Here is an 18,825-nt window from a genome sequence, read left to right as displayed (position 1 = left end):
GAACATAAAGCTTTCTTATGTTATTTCTTCTCATGTCATTTTAACTCTGGCATATCCTTTCAGGAGCGTTCATACTTTAAGAATTCTTATCTAGCTACTTGTACATAGACCTCTGATTACAGTAATGGAAATTATAGGAAGAAGAATTGCTAGAAAAATTTATCATTGATGCTTAATTTACATAATACTCTTTTTGACATAATTCAGGCCTATCACAGGCACTCTTACAAGTTACATGTAGGGGTCAAAGGGTGAAAGGTGACTGGCAAGATGCTTGTTTTCTACATTTGGCTAACACAAATACTTCCTCAAGTATAAAATGCTTTGATCTCTCTAAGCAAATGCCATATGTGTGCAGCTGTGGCCCATGCCTCACGATTGCTGGAAGGTTAGAAAAAGGTAGCATATGAATTTGATGTCTGCATTCAATTTATGCTTTTATATTTAGCAGTTCATAATTTTGTGTAATATTTTAGCTGTATGAAAAATATGCACCGGAGTTGAGTGATAACAGATTTCTCTGTGGTTTGACTCAACATTGTTTGGGTGAACACAGAATCCTAAGTATTGCAGACTGAAAATATAGGTTTTAATTAGAGCTGTCTGAGCTTCAAAATACCTGAACGCACATTAAGCTTGGCAGATTTTCAGAAATCTGAGGCTTGCATGGAGCTGTTTTAAGCTAAGCAAGTCTTCTGTTTTCCAGCCTATATTGCATTTGCAGTTGCATCACTGACTTGCAACACAGTGAAGAAGTGAGATCCAAAACTATTATTAATGGTTTTCTGATATGTAAAAATGTTTTATCATCAAGGCCTGTCTTATGTCATACTTGTGTTGAACAGTACCTTACTCCAAGGGAATTTCCATTAAAAAAATTGAATGACTTCCAGAGTAAAGGATCTACTCCACATGACTGAAAGGCTGAATCAGCCCCAAAAGTTTGGCGCCTTTCTTGAGCTTTTGTTTTTTACCTTTACATGCAAATGTTTAAGACTGATATGCCCAGATCTGTATCCCTCAAGCAGTTTAACGTGAGTAGTTTGCTGTGACAATAAAGAAACCTGCTACAGTCAATGGGACACAAGGGTCCATTCACATGGATCCAGTTTCATGATCAAGGCCAAAAAAAAATGCATGGCTTTGTTTATTAAAAATCTTAAGCATGTACAAATATACTAGTATACCTTAGGGGGAAAACCATGATTTCAAATAAAGCATATGCAATTTCTACTTACAAGAAAAAATCCAAGTCACAACCAATAGACAGGCATGATACAATAAACAGAAAATCAGACATGAAAATATCAATTCACAGGTGCAAATACGATAAAATATAAAGCATTGTGCTGTATGTGTATGTTAATACATATATGTATACAAAAGTATACATCTGTAATTATACATACATACATATATAATACAGTGTTGTTAATATGATTTTTAGTATTTTATTTATGTGTGTGGGTAAATTGTTCTAGATATGATTTGAATATTATTTAAATAATAGCACGCTTATTTGTTTTTCTTATGCTGTTTCTCTTTTGTATTTTTGCTAGCTCCTACTGGCTATGGTAGGCTCTACAGATGAAACTCTGCAGGAGGCAGCAGCTGGTTGCATAGCAAACATTCGCAGATTGGCTCTAGCAACAGAAAAAGCAAAGTATGGCTGATGCTTTAGCAGCTTTTACCAACACGCTTGTTTTGCAATACGGCTACATTTAAATACATGATTACTCCTTCTAGCATCTGTATTTCATAGCAGAGCTCATTTATATGAGGATAATTTAATAACAAAAAGAAATCTGTGGAAAATTATGTTTGTTTTTACATTATTGGTTTGTCACACCTAGGTTTTATAAAACACTCACACCTAGTTTTGTGTGTCTTTTAGTATTACATCTTTCAAAAGACTATCAGTTAAGATATGTCAAAGGCGTTTTCTACAATTAATACGCTTGTATTTGAAATGCATTGTAGATATAAATGGTTTTGCTTATCTGTGACATTACAATAAATTTTCCTCCACTGTGTGTGGTTGTGCAGTGATTTATGAATGTCTTGAACAATTCCCTTTGTGCTAAACTTGTCCAATCATCCTGTCATTATGGTTTTGCCTGTTTGATCACTTGCAATTCACAGGAGAGGACAAAATGCAGATACATCAATCTCACATCTGGTATTATATAAGGACTGCAAACAGCTGTAGCAGTAGACATCACTCCAAATTTCCTGTTTCTACCAACATCAAACAAAATAGTGTTTAATTTTATAAGTAGCTGGTGAAATGTGTTTTAATTAACATGTGTTAACTCAAATTAAAATTTACCAGCTGTAAATAAAAAGTAGGGTATTACATTTACGTTTACACATTCTCTTACTGTATTTTTTTCATTTTTAAACTGAGGACAACATTGTACTGATGTAGTTACTTTATTTTTCTGCATAAAATTATGTTCAGAATTAGAGTTGCTTTCAAAAAAGCACATAAACGATTATTGATATTATAGATTACAGACCCACTGTACGTACCATGCTGAACAAATGATACTAAGGTAATTCCTTGAGAGCAGTAATGTCTTAATTACAACCACAGGGTGCTGACAAAACTGAAAAAACCCAAATGTTTAAGTAACTTGTGTTTGTCAAGTACTCACTTCTGAATGATTTTTTTACTTCCCTTAATAATTAACAATTTTGTTGTTTTGGAAGCAGTATGTAATTTCATTATTTTTCCTCTAACTAGCATGGCTACTCAAGGCAACTAATTTTACTACTGACAGAAGCTTCTAAGGAATATGTAATGCAAATCCAACTTTTTATTTGTGTTTTCTCTGAAGCAGACATGAAGGGTCATTTAAAATTTCCTTGTGTAAGACTGATGCAATTCTGAAAAAGGACGATTGCATTGGGCCCTTAGGAAAGGTGTAGAGAGTATTTTGAAGGAAACCAACTATGGACAGGTGCTGACAGTGTGGACATCAAAATATTAATCCAAGTAGTATTTTTTGGTCAGTGCAAACACCAACATAGTCATGGGGTTGTCACAAGTTCTGTCAGCAACCAGTGACCAAGCAAATGCTAGTTTAGGTATTTTCCAGCTCTGCCCCATAGGCCTGGTATGTTATTTTGAATAAAGATATCCATATTATTATACTGATGTCACAGCTGTAGTAGTATCATATGCTTCATTGCTATACCCAAAAATACTTCTAAAATAAATGCTAATTGCCAAATTCATTTGGAAGAGGAGAGGCTTGATTTTATTTTTGTAAAGATATTTATATTTTGTAAAGAGAAGCTGTAGATACAAATAGTTTATCACAGTCTTGCTTATGAATAATATGTAAAATGGTGGCTTATTTTTCTAACTGTTGAGGGCAAAAAAACTCCCTGACAGTAACTGTTGTCCTTAACATGACCTCTCAAGGCATTCCTGACTGTTTAGCGTGGATTTCAAATGGAATAAGTTCTAAAGTAAACTTAATTTTATGATACAGGTGTCAGGGCAATAAATGTCATGTTCCTGACAATGAAATGGCCTCAGCTTGCCACTCTCACTCACAGTGGTAGCCCTTATGCCTCGGAGTAGTTCATCTGAAGTCTTTGTTTTAAGACCTCAGACAGTTAATCCCAGACTTAAGCTGACTTATTTGTGCTGTTTTCTTTTCCTTTACCGTGCCTGCAGTTTTTAAGTTCTGTACAAGGAGAAGAAATGTTGAAATCGATACAGATCGCCACACAGGCAAAGGATCAGTATTAAAAAAAACACATCCTTTTTGGCTAAAACTGGTGGATTCCATGTAATTAATATAAAGAGATTTAGCTGTTGGAAAATCAATAAATGAATGTGATCCCTGGCCTCTCTGAGCAGTGCAGTACAGCGTGTACATTTGAAAAGCTTCCACTTTCTCCGCAGAGCGTTGAGTTTCACAGCACTGCAGCCCTCTGAAAAGGGATCCTCACAAAGCTGGGTCCCACTTGCTGCTCACACACCCCTCCTGGCAGCACCCGCCAGCCTATTCAAGCCCTGGCACCAACTCGAGCAGCCGCAGCCGCCTGGGCCCGGCATTCCCACAGTGTATAACCGGGCACCAGCCAGCTCCTGCTCCCCGGCTCCTGTGCCTGGAAGGGAAATGCCTTCACTCCCTTCTCTTTCCACCAGCTGCTACTTGTCCACATAAACCTGTAGCCTCTTAGGAAATATGGTTATACCGAGCATGGGAGCTCAATATTATATTCAGCACAGAGCAATTTGATGTACAAATTCAATATAGAGTCTTATTTTAGTTGCAAAAATGAAGTGACTTAAACGGGGGGGCGGCCTCTGTCCTGTTCATTTGCCATTGTCTACTCAGTCTGCTCCCTCCTTGTTTTCTCTATGTGATCCCTGTATTTTCACAGTCTTGTAATACGGGGGGGGGGGGGGGGGTTCAGTTTATTTACATCATTGATGTTACCGTCAGCAGGGAGTATCCATCACTTTTCATGATTTTGGGAGCCAGCTCCCAGCTCTGCACAGAGCACCGTGCTCCAACTGGCAGCCATAAAGCCAGGCCTGCTCTTCACCGGCTGCTCATTTTCAGCTTCGTTCCTCATTTTCATTAAAATGTCAGAAAACTTAGAGACCAAGTAAGAAAAGTTGTCACAAGAAAGTGTTGTTTTGAGTATGGAAATACTATAGTTGATGAGAAAAAAAGCAAGAGAAGAAATCTTTCACCTTTATGCAATTATTTCTGGAACCTTAAAGGCCCACCACATCTTTCAGTCTACACGTCTGTCAGCAGCAATATAGCTTTTCTTCTACCACTCCATGACTTTATGATTTATTGCTTGGTGACAGATAACCATTATCAATAATTTAATTGTCCCAGGATGTTCAAACTACACATTTGAATCTGGGATTTATGTTCATTTCCTCTTAATGTTCATGCTAATGACAAGTGCATGTGCTCTGACACACCATATTGTCTCCAAGTTATTAGGGAAATATAAACTTCATGGCCTGGGTGCAATGGATCTGTGATATATTAGGGGCTTTGTTATTCTGCTCCGTCACCAAAACTTTCCTTTGGCGAGTAAATGAGCTTGAGATTCACAGGGCTGTCTTGAGATTTGACTTACTAATTTGCTTTAGGCTCACTGATGGCTTTGTGTGAAATCACGGTACGTCTTTCATTCCACATCTCCTAAAATGAGTCAAATGAGCTGCTGACGCTGGGGGTCAGATATGAATTGTCCCAGGAGGCTGAACTAGATAATATGTTAGTTTAAGAATATCATCTCATAATAAATTAAATGGTTGTTCCTTGCACATTTCCACCAAAATAATCTCTGTTTTACACGTGACAGCAGGATGACTGTGATGGAAACATGTAATGTGTTTCTTCAGCAGTGGTATTCAAGTCTCCATGCAGGCTGCTTGCAGAGCTTATTTTCGGAGTCAGAAGCTGACTGCTCCCCAACTGTAAATTGTGGTTTGTCTCTTCTTTAGCCACTTAAGCTTTGCCACACACTGCTCAGGATCCAGAACAACAGAAGGAAGCAATGCTGCATCTTGGCCACTTCTCAATTCAGACAACCTAATCTGCTGCTGTTTGGTGACCTGACACGGGCCAGGACCAGGGTGTCTGCAGCCATACCCATTGCAGCGGGAAGTTACATTGCACTGTTTCTGAAGGAATTAATTTTACCAATTATTGTTCCCTCCCCTGCTTAAACAGTATCTTGCTGCTTTGGCTATTGAAGCCAGCCAAAAGTCACCCATTTTCATGAATCTTTTCCTTGAGTGCAATTTTACATTTTAATGTGTGCTTTTCATCCTCTTGCCTAGTTATCAGTTCAGTAATACTCACTACTTGCTGGGAAGGATTTCCATGGACAGCATCACTGTGGCTTGTGTTTATCCTCTCGACTTGTTTCTGTGTTATCTGCCAGACTCCCTTCAGTTGGCAAGTTGCTCTCTCTTTTCCAGTTGTCATTGGCAAGTTATGTGTTTTATCCTAGTCTACATGAAGCACGGTACCCTTCAGCTGCTCGATCTTTCTTTTACGACGACTGTAATCAATTCTCCTTTGAACACAAATGTTTTCTTTCTGAAAGACTCATAAACCCACATAAGGAATCTTTTACTTTGGCTACCATATAATATGATGTGGCCTAATCCTATCACTTCTGCAGTTCTCCAGTGGCACAAACCCATCTTCACTAATTTCATGTGTTTTCTTCCGTCATTTCGGAATCTGGACGTGGTGACAAGATAGTAGTTGGCCAGTCAAAACCTTTGCTTGTTGTCACTTTGAGTGTGTGCTGGAGAAGGACCAGAAGAATGACATTATACTAATGCTGAACCATGAAACAACAGGTCATAAACCAGCAGTTTTCAGTCAGCTCCCCATTGCACCAGGATCCTGAGTGCCTTTAAAGCTTCTCCATTCTTCATTAGGTGAGAATCTGCCTAGAAGCTTTTGGGGGGCAAAATTGTTCATTACAATCTTGGTGGTAAGCTTTTGTCCAGCCATGCTGTGACAGACCCTACTTCTCCAAGTGGCTTGGTGAATGCAGGAGAGCAACACAGAGCACCTGTGGTCCAGCGGGTGCATCTGGCAGTAGAATATTCCTCCAATGGCCGAGCCTTGAACTGCACCTTCTAATACCCAGATTAAATAGCTAGGGATTTGTGTACTGCTTCTGAAAAAAAAAGGCTTTAATAAAAAATGGTAATTAAAAAGTTACAGATGCTGATAAAATTAAAAACATATGATATGGAATTGAAATGATTTAATGTTGAAAAATGTTGGTTCATTCAGTAGTAGTTAAATTTCCAAATAACTTGTCTTGAACAAGCAAATAGTTTTAAGTATTTGGCTACGTGTCTTTTTTTAAAAAAAATGTGAACACAGATCATGTTGCTGGTTCCCTCTACCACAGACTGGTAAAGGCTGCACTACAAAATTAGTGCAGTAAACCACTCGTCTTTCCAGTTGCCGCATTCTCTTCTCCAGTTGACAGCCTTTTGGGGCCTCCTTGGCTCTTCAGCAGAAAGCACCAAGTGCAGTTCTGTTGCTCTAATGAAAAAATAACAACAACGTCTGGGAAGCCATAGAATGATGCAATAACCGTGCTGCTCTGCTTCCTTTAATGTGATTGCATATTTGCCTGGCCCCAGTGTTTTACTCCTGCCAGTATTGTACTGTAAAGAGACTTGGCAGAACACGTTCAAAGGCTGTTCGTGGTTTTTCACTCAGCATTAAACCTTCCAATGACGGAAGGGTGGGGGAACACATATTGGGACAAACAGACACTCAAAAAGTAAAAAAAACAGGAGAAGGAGGCTGGTGGTAGATGGTCAGCAGTTTAGTAAACCTTGGTTATGGGACGGGTTGATTAGGGCCAAGCTGAGACCCACTGGAGGACAATACCATGTATTAAACCAGTGGGTCTTCTCTGCCCACTTTCCAGGGGACAAGCAGCCTAAAGGAAAAACAGCTCCTCATGTTCTGAGAGAAGAGATCAATGTTGCTTCAGTCTGGTAACCAAAGTCACACCGTCCTTGATAACTGTGCTTGGTCACAATGGGTGCGATATAGTGTAGAGAGAGGCTCTAGGATTGCCACTTTTTGTGCTGTGTTTGCCCGGTATATGGAAAATTCCTGTCCCTGTGGCTGCCAGTCTTGCTCTGCAGACCTTCACTGAACTCACTTATGGCTGACTTTCTTTTTAAATTACACCATTTGGAAAGCAGGCTACCTAGTCCTTACCCTTGCATGAGGTTAGGCAGAAAAATATTCGAAGTGGAGCTGGAGCAACTCTTGGAGAGAAATGTTCCATGTGCACTTGCAGATGAGGGGCAAAATATGTTCAGAAGCAGAAGTTATGGTCAGATTGATGCCTCCTTCCAACCCCTTCCACAACTGTCTGTGGTGGGGTGTCACGAAAAGGAAAAATATTTGGAAAAGCGGACATCTGTGGGCCAGCCTTGGTATGCTTCCCAGAATGTAATGACTAGGTGAATGTTTTTCAGCGCAGCAACTAAGGAATATAGGTGACTGCCAAGCACTGGATCTGATGTGGCGTGAAGAGGCACAAAACAAAGAGGAGTGATTTCTCCGAAGAAACTGAGGCCTAATTCTTTCCAAACTCAGCATTAAAAAAAAAAAAAACAAAACCAAAACAGAACTCTTTTCAGTCCCCTCACATTGCTTTTCAGATTTTTGCATATCTTTAAGACACTTCCATTGCGTGGACATGCTCATTTTCACCAGTCTTAGGGCTCTACAAGCACCAGTGTAGACTCATTATTGTCGACATTTCTATATCAACAGAGTTACTGAGATCTATGTTATGATTTTAGTTCCACTGGCAATTACTGATATCTAATTACCACTTAATCTGTTCTGAACTTTGTAGGAATGTGTAATAGAAACCACTTTAACTTTTGCTAGAACTGAATTTGAATCCTGTGTCTCCTCTCCTACATGACTGCCACATCCACACCCACCATCCCAAAGAACTGAAACATATTTCAGATTTAAGAGGAAAATACTCTGTACTCTACCATGTACATTCTTGCTCTGGGAGATGGGAAATGTAGGCTCAAGTGCCCCACAGCACCCTCAGACACTCTGCAAGTCGCAGAGAGTCTCCATCAGAAAAAGCCAATGTGAGAGAGGACCCACGTGGCCTCGGAACAGCTATTCCATATCATGGACAACCATTACAACTAGGACAAAACACAGCTGTGATGCTGGGGCCTCAGAAAGTGCTGACCAAAATGCTCAACTCTAGAAGCAGCTTTAGGGATGTGAAGCATCTCTTTGCAACCTCAAGTAAGTGTGTATGTCCCTGAGAGGGCTGAGATCAAGCACAGAGCTTCTCCATGGGGTTTCCCAGTGCCACCGGCCCCGCTGGAGATCTGTTAGCATCCTGCAGCAGTGGGCAGGGGCCTGGTAAGCAGCCTGGGCTCAGCGCTTCCACCATACATCTGGCGGGGTGTGCACTGGATGCAAAGAGGCATATATTTTCATAGCAAATCTAAGTGGCAGTTTAGAAAAGCTGACCCAGCCAAAGAAAACTCTGGAAAACCCTGCAGAATGAAACAATAAAACTGTCTAAGAAGTTAATCCAATGAGAAAGTTAGTAATTGTCAGAAGTCCACCAGATTTACATTTCTAAAATGAAACAGGCCAAAGAAGTAACAAGATTGTGCTTCTATAATCAACTAGTAGCAGTTTTACAAAGTAGTAAGAATGTGGAGGGAATTCAGTTACAAAAAGTGGCTGCCACCTGCAGGTACCCTTTCAAGGTTTTAATCAATGAGGTTTGTGGGAAAATAGGTGAAATCTCACTTTGCTGGGGCAGGTAACATTTTGCATTGGCCAGTAGCAAGCGTGATTTGGGCAAACATGTCTTGAATAACTGCAAACAAAATGATGGCAAAACAGCTGAATGAGAGCCAAAGGGGGCTGCAGGTTGCCCCTGGAGAGGTCCCGACAGCTGAGGATGTGCTGCAAACCCAGCCTGCTGTGACCAGGAACAGTTCCCTTGGGCAGCTCTGGGCGACAAGTAACAGCACGAAAATCCAAACACGGATTGTAGGATATCACTCCTGCCCAAGGAAAATATAAGGAGAGTGATGGGGGAGTCACTTCCAGTGATTCCCACATGTGCGGCTGGTGTGCAGGTACCCAATGTGCTCCAGCCCTGAGAGCACTGGGGCAGCACGACTGCGCTCACGCACTCCGTTTCTCACCTTGCTCTTTGCTGCAGGGCCCTCGCGAGTGCAGCTGCATCCTCAGCTGCAGGGAGAGGTGCTGGTCAGTCACATTGCTGTGTGGAAGGAAGCGAGGTGGAAAGAAAGGTTTATTAAGGAAGGACTTCATTAAGAAGCAAAGAAAGACGATTCGGTTTCTTAGCTTGATGAATGCAGATTTGGGATGCTGCACGGTGGAATGGCAACCCAGGCTGCCAGGATCCAAAGCCAGCCCCTCTTTTGGCGAATCATTCCAGCCACCGAGGGGCATGAAACAGTGCTGCTTCTACTCAGGAAAAGGACGTGTGCCCTATACACCCTATACTACCCTTATGCTGCTCCCCTTTCCATAAAGACTCAAAAGTACATGGCGCTCTGCTATGAGAAGGGAGCTCCAAAAAGCCTTGCAGAAATTTTTCTGCAGTGGGGATCCCAACACAATGTGTGAGTCAAATGCCCTCCTCGTGTCATGGCATTCACTGAATTTCATGGGGATGCATCTCAGGAGGGCATCCCTCCAGCCTGTCCAGACCCCGCTGCAGTGAGACTTTGAGTTTGCCAGCCCTGACAAGCAGCTGAGCCACGAGGGAAGCAAGAGGACTTGAAGAATGAAAATGTGCATTTAGCTGCACAGGCTGTCTTGCCTCCAGCTCAGACTATTTCCTTCTGTCTCAGTCTGATAACTGTGCAGTCTCCCCAAACCTTCTCAGATGGCTGCTGTCCTGCAGATCCCAACAGAAACAGGGTGAAAGAAAGCTTACAAAAGGCTTGATATCTCTCTGAGCAGTCTCAGTCTCTGGTAGATTAGCAATGCAAACAAACGAAGGCTTCTTGGAACTAGCCAGAGACTTTTGGCAAACCCATGTGTTTGTGACTGCTACCTTCATTGGAGACGATTGACACGACTGTGTCCTTTCCAGGCATTTTGAGCATTTCTGTATTATCAGCCACCTGGTCCAGGGCTGCAGAGTCCATCCAAGGGAGGACTGAGGCATGAGGACTGCTTGAAGCAGCTCCATGGGTAAGAACCTTAAATAGCTGGATCTTTTGTGTAAGAAATCATATTCCTTGGCCGGTTTGTAAATGTTCATTGCAAACTATCTAGTGCTGCTGCTAGACAGAATTACCTTAACTGGGACCTTATGGCTCAATCCATGGAGAGTCTCCCACATAAACACAGGTATGAATCAAAGTGCCTTTTTTTTCGGAGAGAGTGCTCCAAGTGGGCCCAGGCACCTCAGTCAAAGCCTTTTACAGGACAGTGGCTGTGACAACATTGAAAAAGGTCTCACAGTTGAGTTCTCTGAACTACAGGAGGCCCAGCAGCTATTGAGTGTGTCCTCCTCAAGGGCTTCTTCAATAAAACCAGCGGTGTGTCACCTGAGCACTGCGAAAGGCTGTCTGTTCCTCCCCAGATATCTGCATCCCAGCCAATGAAGGCAGATATTATAGGCCACTGAAGGAGGATCAACAAATGTTGAGAAGTAGGTCGATTTTCAACTCCAAGAGTTTGTAGCCAGGTGGTTTTAGCCCTGTTATTGTCTGGAGAAAGGTGAACAGCAAAACCCTTTACTAGGATTTGGCTGCTCCTGAAGTCCCCTCTTGATTTGAGATCCTGGGATTTATAATCCCAGGACTGGATCCACAAACCCTGAACTAGATCTTGTAAATGGCCTGGCAGTTCATTGTTTGCCAGGCAGGTATTTTCACTCTCTGATTTACCCATCTGGAGTAAGACACTCAGCTGTCCTCAGCTGTCCTCGGAGAGAGTCTCAGCAAAAAAGTAGAGGCCTCCTCTCCATGTGTAACCGTGGCTTGACCCACTCCACCCAGGACCTTACGGGCTTTCCTAAGAAGACCAAGTGTTTGAGCCAACCACCTGGTGATATGTGGTGATCTGAGGTTAGCAGTTAGTGAACAGATCAGTTGAGGAGATCTGGGCTTTCACTGCTGCCCTGGGCAGTCCAAAGTTCTGTTCACTTTCCCTCTGGTTGGAGAATCTCGTTTATGGGCGAGGTGCCCGGCTCCTCATCAGGAAAAGCCTGCCAGTGGCAGCGAGGTACCCCTGCAGGTGCTGCGTGGTCAAGCTGCTCACCACGTCCCCATGTTTCTTTCCTTACTGAACTGGTGAAGAGGAAACATAGGCAAGCAAGGGATGCCCTGGTCTATTAAAAGAGGCTGGGATATGCCTTGCTTCAGCCTTATGGAGAAGGTAAAGTCCGATAGGGCTTAGCTGACCTCCGCTGCGCCCTGGGAAGCACCCATGTTCAGACATCTGGAAAGCCTTGCTCTGCAGAGAGGTCCGTAACCCTGGCTAATGCCACCACGACTCTGGTGTGAGTGGAGAGCCTCTTTCCAGGAGGGGCCAAGCCACTGTCTGGGCAGAGCACACGTTTAGACTATTGCTCTAAAAAGAGGCAGGAGCACTTCACGACAGTGCTGTAAGTACCGTTACAGGCACTGCCAGGACAGGGGAGGCACAGCACCAAGATCTGCCCCGGCCCTGCCAGGGCCGTCTGCCCAGGGCACGTCCCGCACCGGAGGAGCACACAGGAGCAGGCTGCGACCCTGCTTTGTGCTTGCACTTCTTCCCAGTATTTACCCTGGCAGCTGAAGCAGGTAACTTTATACCGTTTTGCTACTTTGTGGAAACATTGTGAGGTGACTGGCACCTGAATTTGTTGACAGCTTTGAAGGAAACAATTTAATTATGCAAACCTGACACTGATTCTGTCCTTATGCCCTGGGGCACGTCCCTGCTGATGGCAGCTGCAGTCCTCCCCTGGGCATCTGAGGGCAGCTTCTGTCCCAGTCCAGCAAACACTTACTGGATACTTAATATTACACAAATGAGGAATGCTTGCAAAGCCAATGGGATAGCCAGCGGGATAGCCAACATTTATGCGTACAATCAAATGTGCAATTTGGGTCTGAGCGCTTTGTCATATTCTTGGCCTGTGTTTAAAAAAAAAAAGAAAAAAAGACGAAAACCCACAAATCACATTTAAGCTAGCAGAATGATTTATTAAGAAAAAACACTGATGGATTTTTGAAGTACTGAAAGGGTTGAAATAGTCTGAATAGAATAAAAATTGACACAAATTTTTACCACAATGCAAAAGGAACTTGAACTATTCTAATAACAGTTTGCTTTAATGTTCGTGCATGTCTTCACATCCTGCTTTTGGCAATGGCCAGAAAAGAACTACCGAAATACTGTGAGAAAAGCTGTTCTCATGTTATTTCTGGCCCTGCTGTAATGCATGAAATCAGGACATCTCATGAGAGACACTGATATTCAAGATTTTCAGTCTATTTTTCAGACAAAAAAGTCTGAATATGTATCTAAACTTCTGGTTTTAGTCATGGCTAGATCTCAAAGCAACAGGGAAAGTATCCCTGAGGTCACAAATCAAATAGTCACAATACAGAAGAAAAGATAATAGTTATATTCAAATAACTTGGAAAAAAAACCCTGCAAAGCCAATATTCACTTAACATGCTAAGGTGGATGGCTCCTCATTCTCAAAATAACCCTTAATGACATTGGGGAATTTCTGAAGCTTATTCATAGGGTGGATGGGGATGATGATTAAACCTAAAGTGCTTGAAGACACCAGCAAGTGTCATAGGACTGGTACCTTGTATGTGTGTGGCTCTAATCTGTCTAAAAATCATTTTTGATAAACACCTTCAGGATCCAAAGAAACAAGGGCTCTATGAACTATATGGTTTCTGGTGCCCCTGCCAACTCCGAATAAATACACTGTGTGTGTAGCCAAGGTCTTGGAGAATTATTTCCTGAAAACTACTTTAGAACCAGAAGGAATTAATGAAGATGTGCCAGCTATTTCCTTTGCTGGCTTGCATGCCTCAGCCTCACCAATAATAAATAGTAACAGTTTGTACATGAGTTATGCTGCTACACCTCATGTTTTGCACCCTGCAGAACCCATCTCCTCTGTACACAAGCAGGAAAGGACAGACAGAGTATGAGTTTGTTGCCTCTCCTTGGGTATCGACATTCGAGGCTGGCAATAGCTGTCGAAGCCAAACTGCATTTTGAGTGTTTGGCTTTAGCCTCTGCTAAAATAGCATTTGTGTATTTTAAAACTATTTACAGAGGTTTAACTTCAGTTCTGCTAACAAGGAGATAATACAGCTATCAGCACTGGTTAAACAGATTAATATGATCAGCCTAACTTTTTAATCTGCTTGAATAAACGTATTTATTATTACTGGAAAACTTTAAGAAAACTTCTAAATCATTAGAGATTTATAAATTATCAGTTATGTAAGAGATAGAGCAACTGGGGAGATGTTTTTATATGACTGCAAGCAATAAGGAAGGAGATTTTCAAACTCAGGCCAAGAACATTAATCGCAAGTCATCTTCAGAAAAATCTTTCCGCAACCTTACTTCATCCTCAGATTTTCTCAGGCTTCCTCTGCAAGAAACCAACCCACTACTGGGTGACTCCTGAGCAGAGCCGGAGAGAGCAGGATCCCGTGTCCCGGAGGGAGCTCTCCCCAGGCGGCTCCGGGTGCCCAACCCCGTACAGTTTTTATAGAAACTGGCATTAACTTTGGGGTTTTCCTTCAAGACACAAAATCCCCTCAATTACATTCGTGTTGCCAAGGCAACATGCTCCAACTCTGCCTGTCCTCTCCAAGACCCGACATCTACCAGAGGAGCTTCTAGACAGAAAATCATCAAAACCCTGACTCAACCGTACAAGGTTTTACACCGTGCAAGCAGCCAAGAGGCTGAGGATATTTCAGAGTTTTTTATGCAATAACTGGAGGGCCATCAAACTGAAGCATGTTATGACTACTTCTCCCTGTTTAAAATCCTAAAAGTCAGCCTGAATCTTGTATCCTCTCTGTCTTGTCTCCGGAAAATGCCTCAGATTTGGGGTTGAAAGTGAATATGCTCTGGGCTGACGTGTTGGGAGCTGCTACCCCGTGCAGAGCTTTGTCAGTACAAAGGAAAGAGGAAACGTTTCTGCTGGTATTATTAACATGTCAGTAGCACTGATAGATTCCAACTGAGATCAAGCCCTCTTGTATTAGCCGTGTGCCAAAAGCAGAGTAGGAAGCAGAGAAAGGGGAGGAAGCGTTATTATTCCCGTGTTACAGCTGCAGAAGAGAGGCACGCGGATTGTGAAATCCTCCAGGTCACACAAAACCGCGTGCGGCTCAAGTGGGGAATGGAGTCAGCCCCTCGCAGCTGCCCCTGCCATCCCCTCAGCCCATGCGATTCTCCCCACCTTGCCGGGTTGGTTCACATTTTCGGGTATTTGGGGATGCTCGAGAGTCCCAGGGGACGGGTCCCAGGCAGATGCCACGTGAATCGCTGTGTCCCTGCACCTTACTGCATCGCCTTCGCTCACACGCACACGCACATCCTCTTCTCTCCCTGCCCAGAAAAGACAGACTTGAGCAAAAATTCCTCATGGTTTGAACCATTCTGCAGGTAATTATTTAAAATTATGGGTTGACCTCTGTATCTGTAATACTGAAGAATATTGGTGGTAAAAATACCTGACTTCATGCTTTCCAGTGGAGCTAGATGGGAAAACAGGAATAAATAGTAGGGAATTCAGTAACACAGCGTGCAGTGTTTATTTTTGCACAGGTGGCTGAAGAAAAATTAGAATTATAATTATTATTGTTATCAACTGTTCAACATTTATCCTTAACTTTTCAAAGCAATGATTTCTGCAATGTGACCTGCAACCATTAATGTTAAATCCAAACAAATCCACATTCATTTTTCAAATGTAGAGCAGACATCAGCCACCTGAGATACTACATGAAATGGAACTGAATCGTTCCCTGGCCAGTAAAGGCACCGAAGATGTGAATTTCCTCAGAGAATATTAAATACAGATTTTAAAACTCAGTTAAAAGAAACATAGTTATGAAAAGAATAAAATATATATAACATAGCAAAATTACCTATTTTGATTATATTAATGCATTACACATAATTAAGAAAATCAGCCTCTTTTGGGATGTTTTATCTCCTGTTTGTACAGAAACAAGGGCTCATGTACATATTTAAGGCTTGAGTCTCTGGCTTTGTATTCCTTGGGGTTACATGAAAATGAGCAGCAGAGGAGGGATGGTGCAGACTGGAGCAATCCACACAGTTTGACTCCATGGAGAGCAGAGAACTGAGGAAACCAGGTGGGCCATAAGAGCCACGAGTGGGGTCTCCTGTGGGGCACACACAGATCCCACCTGGGTCCTAAGAGCATGGAATGGAGAACGGCTCACACACTTGAACGAACCTTAATAACGAAGAGGCCTGATCTTGAGCCACCGACTCTGTCCCGGACCAAACCGCAGAGCTTCTCCTGCTAACCACATTTCCCCCTAATTAACGCTGCGTTACACACCGTTGTCATTCCCAGGAAAAGCACCCAGCCCCTCTCTGGAGCCCTTTTGCCCTTGTGGCTGGTCACAGAGCCCCGACAGAACTTGAGTTAAGGGGCGCTCGGAAAATATGGCTCCTGCAAACACCACGGCCCTCGTCCTCCTCCGTGTGTCCACTGCACGCAGCAGCTGAAGTGCAGCAGAGGGCCTCTAGAAGGTGCTTTGTTTTACATGGTCCAGGGGATGGAAATCTAAAAAATGCAATGAAAAATGGAGGTGGAACAGAGCAGCGAGAAAAAATAAAGCCCCTGAGCACCAGTCAGGAGATTGTTTTTCTGACTTTTGGGGGGGGATTCACATCGAATTAGAAAGAACTGAGAACTAGTCCTTGGTTGGAGATCTTGTTATGTTTTTGTTTATTACTTCTTAGGACAAAACACATCAAGAAGATGCAGAACAGAACTGGGTCCTACACCCTCCTAGATGAAGCAACAGCTATGGGTTGGGGGTTTTTTTGGTCTGTGGTTTGTCTGGGGCTTTTGCTGCCACTAACCCCAGTGCTTTTTCCAGAGTATGAGGGTGTCACCAGGGACGCCACCCCACAGGGCCCCCTGCTTCTTAGCAGAAACAGGGGACAGCACTGCCTCCTGCAGCTCCCAAAGAGGCACCTGCCCCCTCCCCATGTTTGCTAGCCCAGCTCCCTGCCTCCAGAGTGGCCTCGGTCCCCCCACACCTGACAGCCATGTGTAAGGGCAGGTTCAAGGCAGAGCTTCATGGTTAACCTCTTCCTGTAGCTGAAGCTCCCTGGCCACCTCCCCTTGCCATGCCATAACTCAGGCTCTGGGTTTCATCACTGAGCTGAGCTGGAAGCCAGATGACAAAATTATGTGTCGTAGCACGTGAGTCTGCTCTACAACCCAGCCCATGCCCTCAGTCTACTCTTTTCTAAACACAAACAGCATGCAACCCTTCCTGTTTTGTGGAAGACAAGAACTGGACCTTCATGCAAGGTCGCCTCCCGCATTTGTACAGAGTCTGGTGCAGTTCTTGTTTTCGGCTTTCTCATCAGGTGAAGTATGGTCCACCTTTCTGCAGCATTCAGCGGCCTGCAGAGAGCAGACCAGCTCCCTTAATGAACACCTTTCCTGGATGTAAATGGCAAGGAAATATCTGAGTTACACTGAGTGCTACACTGGAGCTACAGTCTATAATTTTATCTCAGTCTAGCCTTGCTCGACCTGGAAGTGAAACCAGGGTTTGGTTAATGGCCACATCTGCCAGGCTTCAGGATGTCCTCTTGACAATCTCCCCATTTCACCTTCTTGCTGTTGTTGCCCTCCTTGCTCCTCACAGTCTTTGGCCCTGCGGTTTGACAGTATTACCTGCCACAGCACCAGCAGCACCACCAACCGCAGCACCACCAGCAGAGCTGCTTTAGGGATGGTCACACATGATGTTGGTGTGTTTGCTTCCTGCATATATGTTTCCATTTCAGCACACCCTCTTACCGATTCGTCCAAATCAAATACCCATAAAGAAATCAGCACATATTTTATCTTTCAGGTGCTCCTTCTCTGCTGTTGAGAAGCCTTCCAAAGCTCATTTCTCCACAGGTCTTTGCATGCAAAAAGGCCTGTAATTAGGTGGCAACTTCAGAGCCTACCTTTCCTTTCTAGTAGACCAACATAATTGTCTCTCCCCTTAGCTGTCGTATGCCCAGTACGATGATGCCACTGCTACCAAGGATGGAGCACTGAGCCCCCCTTGCTCTAAGCCAGGGGCTATTCTAGGCATTGTTCCTGCGAAATGTTCAAAGGGGACAGTTCTTCTTCCTTCCTTAGGATTATATTTAACGAAACTCCACGTTATGAGATTTAACTTCACCGGTACTTTATTTCACCCCAGTGCTTTGGGGGCTGCCAGACTGAGCAGGAAGAGCCCCTGCCAAGGCTGTGGCTCTGCCAGCTCTGGCTGCCTGCAGAAGCACCATTTCAGCCAACTTGGTTAAGCAGGTTCATCCTTGTCTATGTGTGCCTCAGGACTTCGCTCAGCGCTGACCCAGCTGCTGCCATGGATGGCAACAGGTCTCCGCAGCTGCTCTCCCTGCAAGTGTGGCTATTTTGCAGTGTAGATAACACCTCATTTTGCATAATCCTAAACAATTTCTCACCTACCCGACTTCTCAGGCCCTTTGACATACATGGCCGTAGTTATTTAGCCACCCAGCATGCCATAGCACAGAGTGTACCAGGGACATGAAATTCTTTGAATTTCAAACATATATGTTTACTGTGAAGGAATCCGCAGCTGGAGGGGGGAGCTGTGAGAATGTAACGCCAAGGAAGTGTTTCCTGAAAGCATTTAAAAAATAACCAGAGCACAAAGCAAGGGACAAAAGCAACATTTTGCTGGGAGTGCAAACCAGAAACGAGAACTGTATTTAGGAGCGTAGATGGGACTCTACCAAACTGGTTTTGGATTGCCCCCTGCTCCTGGCCAGGGAAGGGGGAGCAGGCAGAGCAGCGCTCCGACCTGCCCCAGCAGTGCCAGCCGGGCTTTGCAGGGCGGCTGCCCACCGCAGGCAGCCGGGCTGGGGCTGCAGCCTCTCGGCTGGCTGGAGCAGGCCTGGCACTGGGGAGCTCCACTGCTTGCAGCCTCAAGAGCAAATTCTCCTGTCAGCCTGACGGCACAGT

At 43.7% G+C, this 18,825-nt stretch overlaps 1 protein-coding gene across 2 annotated transcripts in view; it reads left to right on the top strand.

Annotated features, from left to right (window-relative positions):
• ODAD2 (outer dynein arm docking complex subunit 2) overlaps positions 1-1,711 on the top strand; it is an 87,479-nt gene extending 85,768 nt beyond the window's left edge. For both annotated transcript variants that reach the window (XM_050892363.1, XM_050892362.1), the window contains exon 19: positions 1,560-1,711. In XM_050892363.1, coding sequence (XP_050748320.1) covers positions 1,560-1,673 — 114 coding nt within the window. In that variant the 3' untranslated portion in view covers positions 1,674-1,711. The remainder of the gene's footprint in view (positions 1-1,559) is intronic.
• The last annotated feature ends 17,114 nt before the right edge of the window (positions 1,712-18,825 follow it).

Source organism: Gymnogyps californianus, chromosome 2, assembly GCF_018139145.2.
Source record: "Gymnogyps californianus isolate 813 chromosome 2, ASM1813914v2, whole genome shotgun sequence".
Lineage (NCBI taxonomy): Eukaryota > Metazoa > Chordata > Aves > Accipitriformes > Cathartidae > Gymnogyps > Gymnogyps californianus.
This window is presented reverse-complemented; position numbering and strand designations above follow the sequence as displayed.